The sequence below is a fragment of the Calonectris borealis genome, chromosome 8 (genome assembly GCF_964195595.1).
Source record: "Calonectris borealis chromosome 8, bCalBor7.hap1.2, whole genome shotgun sequence".
NCBI lineage: Eukaryota > Metazoa > Chordata > Aves > Procellariiformes > Procellariidae > Calonectris > Calonectris borealis.
Window position 1 is genome coordinate 33,536,499 of NC_134319.1, and position 17,083 is coordinate 33,553,581.

Here is a 17,083-nt window from a genome sequence, read left to right on the forward strand (position 1 = left end):
CAATTACTACACCATCCAGTAAGTTTGCCCATATTACGTTTGGGTGTATGATTTTCATTTTCCACCTCATTACACTTAAACAGTAACTTACATCCACAATTGTATTTTTCATTCTCCATGCTCTTTCACTACTAGAATCTTAAAACTCAAAGTGGTAAATAAAACAGTAGACAATTTTGATTTATCTATACAGCATAATGCAATACATGTAAAGCAACCAAGGTAGCTAGGATGCTAGGATTTATATTTAACCACATAAGCAGGCTTCTCTCTGAGACTAATTAGACCAAGCAGAACGTTACAGTAGACTGACTTACTACTTTTTGTTCCTGAGGTAGAAATAACTCTGAGAGGGCTATAATTTATAACAGTGGAGGCGTCACTACCCTCTGGTACACCTGCTAAAGAAAACTGTAAGGCTAAGATTCAGAGGCAGGCAAAATATCTGTGCTTTTCAAAGATAACAGCTCACAGATCCTAGCTCTTGCTGTGCTTCTCTCAGATGTACACAAGTTCTGATGTGTGCTGCCAAAATTTTTGGGAAAAGTGTGGGAGTCAGGAACAAGTAACCCCTGCCTCCCACAGAAGCAGATACTTACGATGACTGGCAACGACCTGCTACTAGAAGAGTCAGGGCTTCTCTTCCCACTAAGTTCAAGGAGCAAAATGAGTTCAAGTGAGTTCAGGACCCTCACTTGCAGAGGAGCTAGATTTTACACAAACAGTTGTCAACATGTTCAGCCTCCGATTTGAGGAGCCTGAATCACAGACCCAGGATTCAAAATGACCTGCACAGACTGTGGGCCTCAGTCTTGTCACTTCTGACATGTTGGGTTTTCTGCACTTACAGCTGGCTACTAAGTGGCTACGTGCAGGTGCACTACTCTGCTTAAATTCAACTAGTTTCTACACCTGCAAAAAAAGAACTGAAATTATTCTTCACTAATATATATTTCCATTTATATAAATACAAATCCTACCCACAGATAAGGCTTATGGTATTAAGTTAACATGGAAACGTGATCTTTAAGAGTCTCCAGTACTACTGAGCAACCAGCCAGTATTCTGTACATCAGTTCCAAGGACTCCAGTCTAGACTTTAACCTAAGCTATACCTATGTAACTTGGTATTAACTCTCCCGTATGACTGGTAGCATACTATAAACACCACTGTATTGAGAACAGAATCAATCCTTTTACTTCTCAGAACGAAAGGCTATTTCACTCTTCAAAACAACTTTCTTAAAACTCCCTGATTATTAACCAGAATTTTCTTCTTGAACCCTGTAAACAACTGAGACTTGATATCCCACATTGTGGGACTGAACCTATGTAGTGCCACACATGACTCAAGCCGGGGAGACAGGAATAGACATAATTTCTTTACCTGCTTTGACCTAGATAAAAAACAGGCAAAACCAAACAGGCCTCAAAGGTAGGAAGGGCCAAAGTAACTCAACTCAGAGTAACCTGCTCTATCAACCTAACCCAGCCATAGGCCCTACCTGAACACCAGGAGGTGGCAAGTTTCTCTGAGTGATACCAGATTTACTCTTCTGAGGCCATGAAGAAAGATTCTTGAACTCTTTAGACCAAATTTCTTTAGCAGCAACATTATTTTGCATTATAATTTCCACTTAGAAATACTTCTGAAGACAGATTGAATTGCTTAGAAGTTCACTGTCTGATGTAACCTGAATTGATCTTTTATACCAGCTTTAAATTTTAATATTATGCAGTGTAAGTACATAAAATGACTTACAAGCCTCTGTATGTCACGTCAATTAAATAACAACTTTTTATCAGCAAAGCTTGTGGTGATAAAAATAACATCCTAATTGAATATCCTAAACAACACCAAAACAAAAGCTAATTTTTAAAGGAAGATAGCTTTACTTTTTGGGGGAAAAAAAACAACAATCAAATGCTATTCAGAAATGCTTAAAAGACTTCATCATTCATTAACTGAATTCTGAAGCCAAAATTATTTAAATTAAAAATACATTGAAAATAGGATGGTTTTTTTAAAGCCAATGAGTAGCAAAAGCACAATTTTACAACATAAAAGAAGGATGATAAAAACACAGTTCTGTTTAACATCTTTATCAATAATCTGTACGAAGGGATCAAGTGCACCCTCAGTAAGCTTGAAGACGAGACCAAGCTGGGCAGGAGTGTTGATCTGCTTGAGGGTGGGAAGGCTCTGCAGAGGGACCTGGACAGGCTGGATCGATGGGCCGAGGCCAATGTATGAGGTTCAACAAGGCCAAGTGCCGGGTCCTGCACTTCGGCCACAACAACCCCAGGCAACGCTACAGGCTTGGGGAAGAGTGGCTGGAAAGCTGCCCAGAGGAAAAGGACCTGGGGGTGCTGGTCGACAGCCGGCTGAACATGAGCCGGCAGTGTGCTCAGGTGGCCAAGAAGGCCAACGGCATCCTGGCCTGTATCAGAAATAGTGTGGCCAGCAGGAGCAGGGAGGTGATCGTGCCCCTGTACTCGGCACTGGTGAGGCCGCACCTCGAATCCTGTGTTCAGTTTTGGGCCCCTCACTACAAGAAGGACATGGAGGTGCTGGAGCGTGTCCAGAGAAGGGCAGTGAAGCTGGTGAAGGGCCTGGAGCACAAGTCTGATGGGGAGCGGCTGAGGGAACTGGGGTTGTTTAGTCTGGAGAAGAGGAGGCTGAGGGGAGACCTCATCGTGCTCTACAGCTACCTGAAAGGAGGTTGTAGCGAGGTGGGGGTCGGTCTCTTCTCCCAAGTAACAAGCAGTAAGATGAGAGGAAACGGCCTCAAGTTGTGCCAGGGGAGGTTTAGATTGGACATTAGGAAAAATTTCTTTACTGAAAGAGTGGTCAGGCCTTGGAACAGCTGCCCAGAGAAGTGGTTGAGTCACCATCCCTGGAGGTATTTAAAAGACGTGTAGATGTGGCGCTTAGGGACATGGTTTAGTGGTGGGCTTGGCAGTGTTAGGTTTACGGTTGGACTTGATGATCTTAAAGGTCTTTTCCAACCTAAATGATTCTATGATTCTATGATTAAACTTACTAAATTCTGCTGATATATTCCTTGTCTAAAATTTTAGTTTCATTTTTGAAAAAAGTGCTTGAAAGCAAGTGAAAAAAACAATCTTAAGTTTGGGGAGGGTTGTGGGGCTTTTTTCTTGATTCTCCTATTACACTCAATTCCCTTTTCACTAAAATTGAATTCTCCTATAGTTACTCTTTTGATAAGATTGCCATCTGGTGGCGTTTGCTATTTTTAAAAATTGAGCTGTTGAGAAGGCATTTCCTAATTTAAATTAATACAATACCTACTACTACTGTAATAACAAGAGTCTACTGTTAATAAACACATTAACTAACTGTTATTCTTCATATGCGTGGTCCACTTCTTGTGCAAAATGCATTGCACAAAAGGTCAGATTATGCTGTCCAAAAGGGATCCCTCTCATGTAATTTCCAGGAAATACAACATGAGTCATCAACTGCTCCTGAGCTCTTCACCATCACTTCAAGATAAACATTAGAATCATATTATAACAAAACTACAAAGGAATCCTACTCATCTTGGAGGCTCTATCAGAAGATTGCTTCTTCTAACCAGCAGGTTGAGTCCAAACTTGTAGTGTTCCAGTACATTGGTCTAACAGATTAACGTTCTCCAAGGTTTAACATAGCTCAGACAACCTAACTTGGTTACTTTTACTAAACAGTGAGATGCTGGTAATGCAGGATTACAACAAATGCACGGTTTTGCACTACTTAAAAATAACAGAAAGCAAAATCAAAAGCACTTGAATGTCGTAAGTATCCTAACACCACATTCAAAGACAATTAAAAGGCAAAAAAACAAGAATGTTTGAGTATTACAGGCTATGTTTCTTGTTTCCACCCAAAAAAAAAAACAAAACCACCACACAAATACTTTAAAAGAAATTTAAAACTGAACTGCGCACCTATAAATTAATTATATTGTAATTATTACTATTATAATTATTATTGTAATACTGTGTTACTGTTGTATTTCTTTCTGTCACATAACTTGCAAAGCCAGGGAAAAGTACATTAAATATTGTTCTCTCAAAAACTTAACCTGCATTATTTTTGTAAGAATCTTACCTTTCAATGGCCAGTTCTTTGTTCGAGAGTTGCTGAACTGTAATCACCACTTTCTTCTCAATTCCCTGTTTAAGCTTGAAATATAATTTCTCTCTATCCTTTGGCACAGGGCTAAAAGAATAAAGAAACAAGTGTCTTTAGCACAGGTACAGAAGATTAACTATTAAATACAGAAAAGAGAGTAGCAGCCCACTTAAACTGTTAATGGCTCAACTCATTTGAGAGCTCTTTTCTTCCTTTATTCACAAGTTAATAAACCAGCACTGAAGAAGACCCCAGACTATGGGCTCACACTGTCTGCAGGATTTATCAGACAAACGTATGCAAAAATGCATGGGGTATTTTGGGTTTTAAAATGAGACAAATTATGCTATATACTGGCTATGAAGCACAAAAAAAAAAAAAAAAGACATTTTCACAGAATTAATTCTTGTTATCAACTCTCTCTTCAATTCCAAACAATCTTGTCATTAACTGTTAGGCGAAGAATACTTTGCTCCCCTGTCCCCTGTAATGCTTAGAGAAGTTTACATTTTCTAAATCGTTAATAAATTTGGAATTCGTTAGCTTATTTAAAAAAAAAATTTCTCAAAAAAAAGGAAAAGAGACCACTAGACTGTATTTACTCAAGAAAACTGGTTTGACTAAAGTTTTTAACAGACTTCCTACTATCTTTTCCATTTACACAGGCCTACTTTGAGCATCCCTACCAGAAATCACGTATTTAAAAGAAACTAACTTGAAAAAGGTATCCTGATTTTTAATCTTTTTACAGAAAAGATACAGAGAAGAAAATTGTAAAAGCAAAGCAACGGCTTCCTTTCTATAATAAGTCTACTTATGAAGAGAGGCCATATCAGTTTTACTGCAACATGGTAGGTGTGCATTCTGCAAGTAGCTATATGCTTTTTTCAAAGAGATTTCTACTTCTCTCTTTCCATTCAGATTACCTAAAATTTCCTTTTCCATCATCTTCTTTGACTTCTAAGGAAACACTGAAAGTGTACACATCACTATCTGGAGTGGGAAGAACAAAGTCCTTAACATGATCAGATGCTTGTTTGGAAGAACGTTTGAATGCTGTTGAGAAACTATATAAAATTCGGCTGACCTGCAGAAAAGCAAAAGAATTAATAGTTTTATCAAAAATAAAAGAGTATTTTTAATACAGTATTGTGATGTGTTTTTGAAGGCTGTAAAATTACTGTCATTCGCCTCTTATACTGAACCAAAGCATGCCTCACGTAACACAAAACAATCGGATCAGGTGTTTAATAACCAAGCAAATTCAGTAACGACATCTCCTATTTCCATTCATGTCACATTCGCTGCTCATGTAATACTCAGTAAGTTACAAGATTAGGAATGCAACTCATTAGAGGACCTGAATAATGTACTTTTCAGGCTGTGTATTTAACAACACAACTTACAGCTTGCTCTTGCAAGATGTCAAAAAACAAGGAGATTTCTTCTTTTTCAACCTCTATTTTTCCACCCAAGAAAATCCTTTTCTCCCAAACTATCACGTAGTTCTTCCTAAAATATCTAGGGCAGAGCACTGTAAAATGATTCTTTGTAACTCACAAGGTCTACGCTGCAACTTTAGACTGAAACCTACCCAAATGAGGCCCGAAAAACAAAATATTTGTATTAAACTTAGGCTTTCTAAATCTTCCCATTACAGTGCACTTTGGCATTTCATTGAAATACTAAAAGAAAAAGAAAAAAATTAAACTATATTAATATTCATGTATGAATAGCTGCACATTCTGTGAAATTCATTATGTATGTGTTAACATATTTTTCAAGGCACTATATACCACTTCCACATCTGGAATAACTTCTTAAAATACCACTTCTGTCCTTTTTACCAGACAGTGCACATCATTCAATACTTACTGCCTCTTTAATCTCACAGGAGAAAACATGAATCTGGAACTCTTCAGTTCCACAGCTGCTTTCAGTAAATGCAAAACAGTCACTCTCTGAAGTCCCATTTCGTCCACGCACACAAAACAACACCTTATAGATTGGAAAAGAGGCTATCTCCACATTGCTTGATTGATTTATTATTCTGTCAAGGGAAGGAACAAGGAAGATTAAAGAAAAAGGTCAGTAAAACAAACAGGCCTACCCAAAAGACTCTTCTGCAATTAGACAAGTATCTAAACTGTAATTACTACTAAATTCAAGTACACAAGATGGGCAGTAGGAACAGAAATGTCAGGCTTTCCAAATTTAAGATGTAAATGTTTCTGGTTGTATTGGCTTAATTTGGCTTAATTTTTTTTATACTCCATAACATAGACAAATATAGTACCTCTAAATCATGCAATAACAATGACAATCATTGCTTTGCAATCATTCGTGAAAAACACGAGTAGAAATGTAGAAAGCACAGCAACTGTGAAAGTGAAATTTGTATAAAAAGGTCAAAGAAAATCCAACTTCATAAAAGAATTAAAATCTCTGTTTAAGAAAACATTAAGAAAACATTATTTATTCAGTTTGGGTTTATTATTTATACAGGACTATATAGCTTAGCAAATGTTTGTTGCCATGTTTATGTGAATATTAATCACAGACCTAAGGGCTCATACAAAATTTTAAATTCCTCTCGACCTTAGAACCCAAAGAATTTCAAAACTTTAAAGACGACAACAGGGGTGATAGTCTCAGAACGGACAACTAGACAGTGAGTTTTAAAGAAGAATAGCTAGAGCTATACAGTTCACCTCTGTCTTTTCGCTACTTGTCCATCTGCACATTCACATCACAGGTGAATAAACATTAGTTACCTGGAAGAGGATCCCAAGTCTGCAACAATAAAAATAAAGGACTAATCTTCTAAAGGCAAGAAAAGCCCAGAGAGGATTCAGCATATTGTAATATTGGTGGGACATGTTAAATGGAACCCCAGATGACAAGTGTTCAGATACCAGGAATGGAAACACTCCTCAAACGTGACACTGGTGTCACTTGAACTTTGATGGAGTGTATTATGTCACACAGGGATTCAACTTCACAGTTCTATGCAGGTTCTTAGGCAGTCCTTCGCTTAATGATGTCCTCTGCAATTAAAGATCAAAGGAACCTGCAGTTTCACTTGCAAAAACAACCTTCTTGAATGGCCACAATGTCTATGAAAATAGGTACAACACATCTAACATCTAGTGTCCATGTGACAATTGCCATCATAAAAGCATGCAGTGTAATTTCCTAACTAAAATGAAATCTTGCCGTAACGTCAAACAAAATCTTAAATTGGGTTCAAAGAGCAAAATGGAAGAAAATAATATATGTGCTTCAAGGGCCTTCTGTTTTTCTGTGCAATATGATAGTCAATACATAGGCGGAGCACAGGAAAGGAAGGAAATCTAACCATATCCTTCAGATATCTTGGTATCAGAGTTTAAAAATAAAAATCTTTAATATTGAGATGCTCCCTACTTCTGGACGCAAGACTGCTACAGATGCACCTTTAGGGCACCCTGATTAAGAGCCCTTGACTCTCTCACATGGGGCAAGTAAATGTTTTCTAGTATCTAGAGACTATCAGCATATGCATCATGAGGCAGACACAGGTGAGACTTGGCTTTAGCGTAGCAATGTCCTCAACATATATGGAAGAGTCTAAAACTGAAACATCTTCAGTTAACCCAAGGCCAGCAGGACTACTACTGTCTCAACATCTTTACCTTGGAGTTGATTACAGAGTAGGGAGGTTGGGAAAAAACAGGCATTATCAGCTCCCCTTTTCCAGTATATCTCTTATTATCATATTTGAACACAGATGCAGGTAGAAAGATATGCTTTTGTTGACGCTGTATGGCAACCGCTACCACCAACTATGTACTGCGTGTTAAATTTGAGCACACGTCTTGTTGCTTCAGAGGAATTTCTCAAAAATAACTGTATTCAGCAAGAACTTCAGGCACAAATCCAGTAATTCTACTTCCCTGTGTGAGTAACAAAGTCAGAATCCACCTTTTATGCGTCTGTGCAAGTAACAAAAGAAACATTTGTATGTTACCTTACAGAGCCTTCTGGAATGTTTGGAACATAAAGCGTTACAGATAAAGGGGCTTGACTTGAGGATTTCATGTTTGCCATGGCATGTAGAGCTTCCGGTTCATTTCGAGGGGCAGACACCTTTGTGCAACCTAAATAAGTCAGTTTGTTAAACAATACGCTGTCCTCTTCCAGGGGTTCACTGGGAGAAGATGGCCTTGGTGCAGAGATTTCTGAAAATGAAGAAAACACTTCTTTAACCATTTGTTTTTATTTTTACACATTGTTTTCTGAATGAGTTCCATAGCAAAATCTCCCATTTTTTCTGAGAATGGACATGGGAGTCGGAAGTCCAGCTCCAATCGTAAGAAATCCATTTGGCAGCTTAATATTAACATTAAGTCTATTCCATTCTAATGCATGTTTCCAAGTATGGCATAGGGATAAATTGCCTTTTGATTCTTTTTAGCAGTGCTAGACACAACTCCTCCTTAAGCTCCATTCCCCAGATGTTCTTTACTTTAGTTTGCTTACACCTCCTTCTAATTCCTACTCATCATTTTGCATAAAGATGCCCCTCTAATTCTCTTCTCTCCCATGTCTTTGCAGCTTGTGTAGAATTATGAAACGCGGTTCACATTCCTAGGATAGTTGTATTAACTGCATGAAACCATCAGGGAGCTGGAGAAAAGAAAAGGGATATCTGTTTGTTCCTCTACTCAGCAGAAGAGAAGCGTTCTTTTTCCACTATCACACTACTATGGACAGGGGCGATCTTGAGGGAGCTTTTGGGAGTTTTGCTGTTCTTGTTGTTTTCTGGTGGGTTTTTTAAAGGCATCTGGGCATTTGAGAAATGATAGGAGAGGTGGAATAAAAATTCGTTAATTATGGAATCAGAGTCATCTAGTTTGGAAAAGAGGTCATCTAGCTTTAACTCCTGCTCAAAGACAGATCAGGTTAGATTAGGGCTAGTTTCAAAACTGGATCAGGTTACTCAGGGCCCTGTCGAGCTGAGTTTTGGTATCTCCAAAGACGGACATTCCAAACCTCTCTAAGCAATCTGCCCTGTTATTTCTATTTCTTATTACTATAGCTAATATTTCCGTAATACTTAAATCATAAAGGTTGCAAAACTGAATTATTCCTATTGGCAGGGGGGAATGTATCTACAAGTATTTCTTTGTTCATTCATGCTAAGGGTTGTGTTCTGTTTGAAGCACGTCAAACAGGGAGCCAGTAAGGTAAGTTTCTCAAAAATATAGCATACATGTAATTAAGAGAAGGGTGTTTCCATTATATGTAAACTGCCTATCTTATTCTACCACAAACACTTTTTTTTTTTACTTCCCAAACACATGCTATGGGAATTATCTGATACAATACCACAGAAGTGCTCTGCATACTACTGAGGGCAAAAGAATTCTAATTCAAGGTCCACAGAGATACCACAGCCTTGTATTCCTAATATATATTAAGAAAGAAAAGCTACAATATAGTTTACATAAAATTTATATAATATGGTTTACATATAAAGCTTTCAGTCCTCCCTTTTTCACCAAAACTTCAAATACCAGAAAAGTACCGCAACCATTCCTGGCAAATATCAAATCTAAAGCTGTCCTTACTGATACCTGGTGATAGAACCAGAGCTGAAAAGTTTGTCGGTGTACTCAGGGTGTATTTCATTTGTAGTAGTACTGTCAATGAACACTGCCCTGAAACTTCTCATACTCCATCAGTGGCATCTCTACCTCAACTATACTCCATTCAGCAGGTTAAACAATACTTAGTCCTAACTCATCTAGGGCTGGAGACAAAATGAAAATTATCTTGACCAAAACAGAGCAGCACAGGGTATCAGTCTGATGATTATCTATTCCTGTCTATAATCCTCAACTAATCAGAAAAGGAGAGGAGGCCCCAGGGTAGTTTTGGAATGAAGCTCCAGAAAGCTTTATATTCATTTTAAGGTTAACTTGAAACTGCACAAAGAAAAAAACTGCCATATATGATTGAGGGGGAAGCACTTTAGCAATACCTGTAGCAGAAGGATCTAAAACAAGGTGCAAAGATGGCTGATTTGTTTGACCTGCTGACCCATCTCCAGCTGCCTGACTGCTTGCATCACTGGAACCTTCCTGGAGAGCAGTGAAATTGTTCTGGTCTTTTTCCGAATCCCTCAGTATCTCTTCCATTGCCTTCTCCAGCTGATCATCTCCATTTGAAAATACCTGTAAGCAGAAGGAGATGACATTTTTTAACGGTACTTGTAGTTTTACTTTCACTATTATTTTTCAAACATAGTCTTACTCATTGCAAAAGTTAAGAAACTTTGCTAAACAAGACAACACACTAAGAATTAACAAAATTAAATAAAATATAATCCAGTGTCCCATCCCATTACATATAATGCACGTACTCTCACAGCTAATCCAACAACCATCCATCTAGAAACTACGGACCTCTCAAAATAACAGGTTCGTGTGTTTAGATCCTCCATTCAGAACACAGATCAACAGACTTTGCTCTTTGCTATAGATTAGTCTTAAAGAAAATTTTACTTTCTCAGTCATATCCAATCCATTTCAGTTGTTTCACCAACTGTCCCACACATAGGAGGGGTGCAAGTCTAAGGAAACGGCAAGAAAATGGCGAGACACATTCCCTAGGAAAAAAAAATGCAGCCTTCCACAAGTACTAGCTTTTCACACCAAAAAAAACCCATGGCCAATAATGAAGTTGCTTCATGGATTCTACCTCCAGTTCACCTGCCTCTTTCCAGGCATAATTGCTAAAGAAGCAGCTAACGTTTAATACAGGCAGAAATCATCGGTTGCAAGTAACTGCCGAACACTTATGCAAAGACAGACTAAGTACTTATTGTCATTTCAAGGGGAACAAATTCCTATTGTTCCAAGTGGACCAAAACCAGTAAATCAGCTACTGCAACGCAAGTGGGGAAATTTGTAATTAACCAATCAGCTGTCACCCAAATGCTAAAATATTCTGCTATTTAGAGGTAGAAAGCTTTTAGAAAAGGTCTTAGTCATGCCTAAAGCAGCACTAAGCAGGAAAACTGAATTAAAAAATAAAACCCAAGACTCTCTGTGATCTATTCCTACGCAGTCAAATTATGTGCTTTTAAGATAACAACATTCAGAATCTCTGATCCCTAAATAAAGAACATTTCCCAAGCTTTAATCCAAAGCTTATTCTTTGAAAAAAACTTTTTAGTCCTTTACTAATGTCTAAATCCACAGAATGGTAATAAAGCTGACCCCCGAAGAAGTTATTAAAAGAAAAATTGAACTGCCACTTTTGAACAGATTTGCTTAATCTGAGCTGTTAATTTCACCGGTAATAAACAAGGACAAAAATTACAGTCTAAGAGTCTCCTCAAGCACACAGAAGTATCTTTAATTAAATATTCAAAAGAAGTCACAATCTTTTGATTAATACAAATCTTACTACACATTTAAAATAAAGAATAGTAAACCTTTAGCTGAGGTTTTTCATCTGTTCCAGAGGTGTCCTCAGATTGCTGATGAACCAGGACAAAGTCTTCATTAATTAATGTGGAAACAGTTTCAGGAATCCTACTGGCTTTGCTAAATGATGTTTTGACTTCCATCTCAGGTCAGTAGTCTCCTGCCACAAGAACCTAATAAAGAAGGAAAAATACTAAATAATTAGTTTTGAAGCTGTAAACAATATGTTAATAGCTGTAATATGAAGTTATTGTGGAATAATATAATAAAGTTATATGAATGTTTTATACTATATTCCTCAAACTCTGATTTCATTGGTATAAGGAATCTTTTTTTACATAGCAAGTATGATTTTTAGGTTGTATGTTTAAAAATCCTATGATTTAACAGCAGTGGCTGTTATCTATGTGTATAGGTAACACATGAGGAAGTTCACCTCGGAGCTTCCACTTCCCCTGTTTTTAATCTTCCAGAGTCTGCTCCTTCTACATCCCTAATTCCTGCCCTTTGCTCTCCTTCATATAGGTATATTTCTTACCCAGACTGTCACACAGGTTGTGTGAAGATACAGATTACCTAAAGACTAATTTGCTAAAAACTGCATATCAAAGTGTATGCTCTCCACATGAAAACGTATTTAGGACTCGGTTATGTTAGAGTTGTTTTTATTATTCTTTATATCTATGGGTGATAAAGTCAAAGGTGATACTAAACCACAATCACATCCTTCTCAGCAAATTTCTCTGAAACCACCTGCAGAAGAGTTAAAATTAACCACACCACTTTAAAAAAGCAAAAACAAAACCAACAAAACTATAAATAATATGGAAACCAAGAACAAGTTTTCCCTTGTCTGTACAGCAAAAAATAAATCTAGAAACAAAAAAAAGGGCAAAATAATGGTTAGCCTATACAGTACAAATTCATATAAAAATACAGAACCAAAACCATTCCTAGCACTTCAGAATGAGGACAGCTACTGTAGGTATCCACCAAATAAAGACAGTATCACCTACATTAATTCAGAATGTCTTCCCTGATTCCTTAGGGAATGAAGAGGTAGAATGAAGAACACTGTATATTAGACTTTTTATATTTTAAATGGATCTATGTTTTTATATTTTCTGTGTTAAAAAAGAGAAAATATATTTTCCGATAGACTTTATAAATAGCATGCACTTCCAGATATGGTCTATTTCCATTTCAGTTTCCTGAAAAATACTACTCTGGCTGAGCACTGGGATTTATTGTGCTTAAGACTCAGAGTTTGGAAGAGTCACATATAGCACAGGGGGAAACAAACTGCTACCGTCACCTTTGCAAGGCTGGAAAGTGCCCAAAGAGGGGAAGCTCAATCAAACGTCTGTTGTGACTGGTGAACAAGGACAGGTTTAGCTTCACATTGCTTTTCACAGCAGTACCAAGGTGCAGAACTGTGCCAAGCTTGCAACTCAGTTACAGTTCCAAAATAGCAAGTGATCAAGAAAAGAATGCAAATTAGGTCTAGCTATAGGGAACCACAAAAACAGCACTTAAAAAAAGACATGCTTGTTCTCCACCATTCTGAACAGGCATTACTTAACATGCTAGCCACAAGATGCAGTTTAGGAACTTCAGACCAAAAAACAAGCATGGGAACTAGACTACTTTCAATACAAAAATATTTTATATCACTTTTGAAACTACAGTCAACACGCTTTTACTCTTTCAAAGACTTGGCTTGTCATAACCATTTGCATACATGCAACTCTACAAAAAGATTTTCCCTCTGCCTAACCTAGCCAAAATTTCACCCATCAACCCAGCCAGGGTATTATACGTAGAAACCCCAGAATAACTAAAGAACTCAAGTTCTTCAGGTAACTGACTTGTATACAGCATAAAAACTTGTTAGAAGATTCACCTTATAAAAAAGCCACTAAACAACAGCTATAATATTCAGAGAGTGATTACAAATACAGATTGGCAGTTTAGCTCTCTGTTGTCTTTTACATCTCCAGACTAAGCATGAATTCACAAGCATGAATATTTTTCATACAGATGACGTAATCTGAGCTCCACCCAAGCCTAAGTAATGGATTCACTGCTGAAGTAGGTTTTGTTTCAGTGTTTTAAAGCATCTTTGTTTTAAAGATCTTTCTGGCAAAAGAAAGACAGAGTTTTAATACACAAGATTTTAAGTATGTTATAAACAGCTTATTAAGTCCATATATTTTTTTAACAAACATCATGTTGTAAAAATGCTGCTGAAGAGCTTGTGTATTATTTGCAATAAACAGCAAGTCTAGCTCAAAATGAATATTAATTTCAAAGTAAATCCTCAATATAAAAGTGAAGGTCCACTATTAGAGAACTCTTCGAAGGCAATGAAAGGACATAAAATTATGTTCCCCAAATAGAGCATATCCTGAGTAATCATTAGCTCTGCAGTTACACCACCATTGGAGAAAAGAGCAGAGGATGACTGTCAGTCCTATTGGCCTCATCAGGAGCAAAGATCTAGTCCGCCAGAAGGCCCCCTCCCTCCCACCCCATACCTACTAATGCTGGACTTCCTGAAGACGACAAAGACGAAGCCTCACCTACTTCTAGCACATTTGCAGAAAGGAGAGATCACAAGATAGGCTATTTTGACAATTTTTTGTGGTTTAGTCTATTTAAGTTTATTTTTTGTGCTTACTTATAGGAAAATAACACAGGAACTCCAATATAAGATGTTCTACTATATGAATTATCAAAAGATAAATGCAAGCTGCTAACATTAGCCTATCATCAGTTCTTCTTTCTGCAGCAAAGTAAGAACTGACAGGCACACTGTGAACTAGAAAAAGTTTTTTGTAGCAATATTTTAATAATAAAACCAGGGAAAATGTAACATTTGTAAAGCCAGAGAAAATTATGATAATGCAACTACAGAAGCATACTGATGTACAAAATATTTGTTCTTGCCCTATGTGGATAAAGGCAGCTTAAGAGAATTCCTACTTCCTAAATTTTAATCAGAAAGACAAAGAAAATATTATGAACGTTAGATGCAAGGAGCTTCTCATTCACATCAGATACTTAAAAGCATACTATACGCATTCTTGCAATTACATTTGAGTTGCAAGGCTTTAATATCCTTAAGAGTGTACTCCAAGCTTGTCTTTGCACTGGACGTGGTGGTTTAAGCTGATTGCAGACACATACCTTTTCCCATACACAACTGTGCTACCTGAATAAATTACCAGCCCAGAACCCCTAATTCCAGCCCTTCATTATAGCCTATTCCAACCTGCCATCAGTATTATTCACGTGAATGCCCTCTATCCCATTTCAGTCAAAACAAAGCCACATTAGTTTCAGTTTAGTAGTAAAACACGAACACAAACAGGTCAGACATTCAGAATGCAAATGCCTCAACCAGGAGAATGCAGTTCCACACTCTTCAGCTCACACAAGTACAGTTACGAGAACAAGTCTACAAACCGCTGAGGTCTTCTGCCAAGACAACCTCTTGATGTCCATGCTAGAGAACCTGCCGTATGACAAATTAATAGCAGTGCTCTAGACCATTCATGGAAAATGTGTGTACTAAAAATGAAAATCTCAGAGTGAAGGGGCTGTTCATTTCCTCCCCCATTCTAGTCACATGCTATTTAGAAAGTCTTTGATCAAAAATAGTTTTTAATGCCAGAGACAAACCATGTACCAAAAATCAAGTCATTTCTCAAATTAAACAACTTAAGTAAAGTTCATGTCAGAGTTTAAGAATATAACTGGGAGTCTCATGAAGATTGATGAGATTTATACCATCTTAAGTAGTAAGCTACTTAGAGGGAAAAAGTTTCTATTTTTATGTTACAAATGCACATGATCTAATACTTCAGCTAAGCACTTTTGAGGAAAAGCTGTAAAAAGAATAAAAACCCCTCTGAAAGAATCATGCATTAAGGTTATTTGGGGAAAGAAAGGAGTAGAACATCTGAAGGGGTTTTTTAATTCTTTAGTAACAAGAAGAGACACACGTGCATTCTGGACTTTCCAGTCACCTCCAGTCAGCAGATGGTTATGTCATTTCCCTTTTGTCGTTAGCTTCAGTCCTATTGAGGACTTAGTTCTTTTTTACTCATTACTGAGTTATACACTTGAACTCCCTTTTTTCCTACAAAAGGTAAGGAACAAATGACAGTGTCGCCTGTTAGACAAGTACAGAATCTAAAAACAGACTCCTGCTACTAAACTCATAAGTAAGTCTCATTTTTTGGATCATCCTTTCTGATGAAAAGCTGAAATTAAGAATGTAAGAATCTATTCTTGATTGCATTAGTCAGAACATATAGACAGTTGTACAGTCTACAATCATGTTCAGTTTATTCCCTGAAGTTAGCAGCAGACAATCCTGGAGCTGAATGCTGTCTCAGAATACTGATAAAAGAGGTTTAGCATTTGCTTTATCAGTTTAAAGTTACTGGGAGGGCAGTAACCAGCAGAGAGGGGCTGACAGGGACAGGAAAATCAGCAAACATAACGCACCTAGGCTACTTTTGCACGAAGTCCAGCAGCTTAGTTTAAGCTGCTAGTGCAGTTTAGTTCCAAATGAACGAACGTGGCCAAGGTGTGAACACACCTTCTGTTCTGCCAACACCGCTCCAAGGATTAAAACCTCAGACCAGATGGTAACTTCCCAAACCACCAGAGCCAAGAGTCAGAACTGCTCTTCCAACGACGCCTTCAGACAGATGACAACAAATTGTGCTTTGAAAGTTCTCTTCACAGTAAGAAATACTGGGAAGTATGTGCTACTACCGCAAGGAAGTAATTTCTACAAAAGAAGCATCTTGAACAGTCATGCTCTTTCCTATAGAGAAGATAATGTTTCCTCCACGCTTTGATGAACAATACCACACAGAAAAAAAAATTCAGAAACCCAGCAACAAATACACAGGAGGAAATTTAAACTCAGCTAAATAAAGCCAACTATGATAAAAGGATTAAAATTTTTTAAAGTAACAGTTTCAGAAAGGGCTTTCTGACAAACTGATGTTGAGACCAAAGGATTTTGGAGATACAAAATTATCTCATAATCAGACATTAATAATTATATATTAATCAGACTTACCTAGTTTTAAAAGGGGGGGATGGGGGGGAAATCTTGCTCTGAAGAATATCTTAAGTTGTACTGATACTACAATGACGAAGAAAAGCTGTTGGGTTTTTTTTTTTTATTGTGTAGTTTTGGTCAAGTCATTCCATGTCTCTGCCGTACTTCAGTTCCCAGTGTTTTGTTTATACAAAGTCCTGGATAAAATCTAAGCCATCCTAATTGGAATATAGGTGTTTTGGGGCCAGAGACCAGAACTTACTATACATATGTACAGTACTAAGCTTTAGGAGGCCCAAACCCAGCAGCTTCCCCACTTCATTCCAGAAAGGCATCCCAGGTTCTCTGCAGCTCCCTTTAGAAAGTAGCCTAAGTGATTGAAAA

General features: G+C 37.5%; 1 protein-coding gene across 4 annotated transcripts in view; it reads right to left on the reverse strand.

The window, feature by feature from the left end:
- The window catches only part of RABGAP1L (RAB GTPase activating protein 1 like), a 274,563-nt gene that overhangs the window by 221,829 nt on the left and 35,651 nt on the right, over positions 1-17,083 (reverse strand). For all 4 annotated transcript variants that reach the window (XM_075156905.1, XM_075156903.1, XM_075156906.1 and 1 more), the window contains 6 exons: positions 11,625-11,789; positions 10,167-10,359; positions 8,151-8,361; positions 6,017-6,191; positions 5,068-5,228; positions 4,118-4,228 (listed from right to left, as the gene is read on the reverse strand). In XM_075156905.1, coding sequence (XP_075013006.1) covers positions 4,118-4,228; positions 5,068-5,228; positions 6,017-6,191; positions 8,151-8,361; positions 10,167-10,359; positions 11,625-11,759 — 986 coding nt within the window. In that variant the 5' untranslated portion in view covers positions 11,760-11,789. The remainder of the gene's footprint in view (positions 1-4,117; positions 4,229-5,067; positions 5,229-6,016; positions 6,192-8,150; positions 8,362-10,166; positions 10,360-11,624; positions 11,790-17,083) is intronic.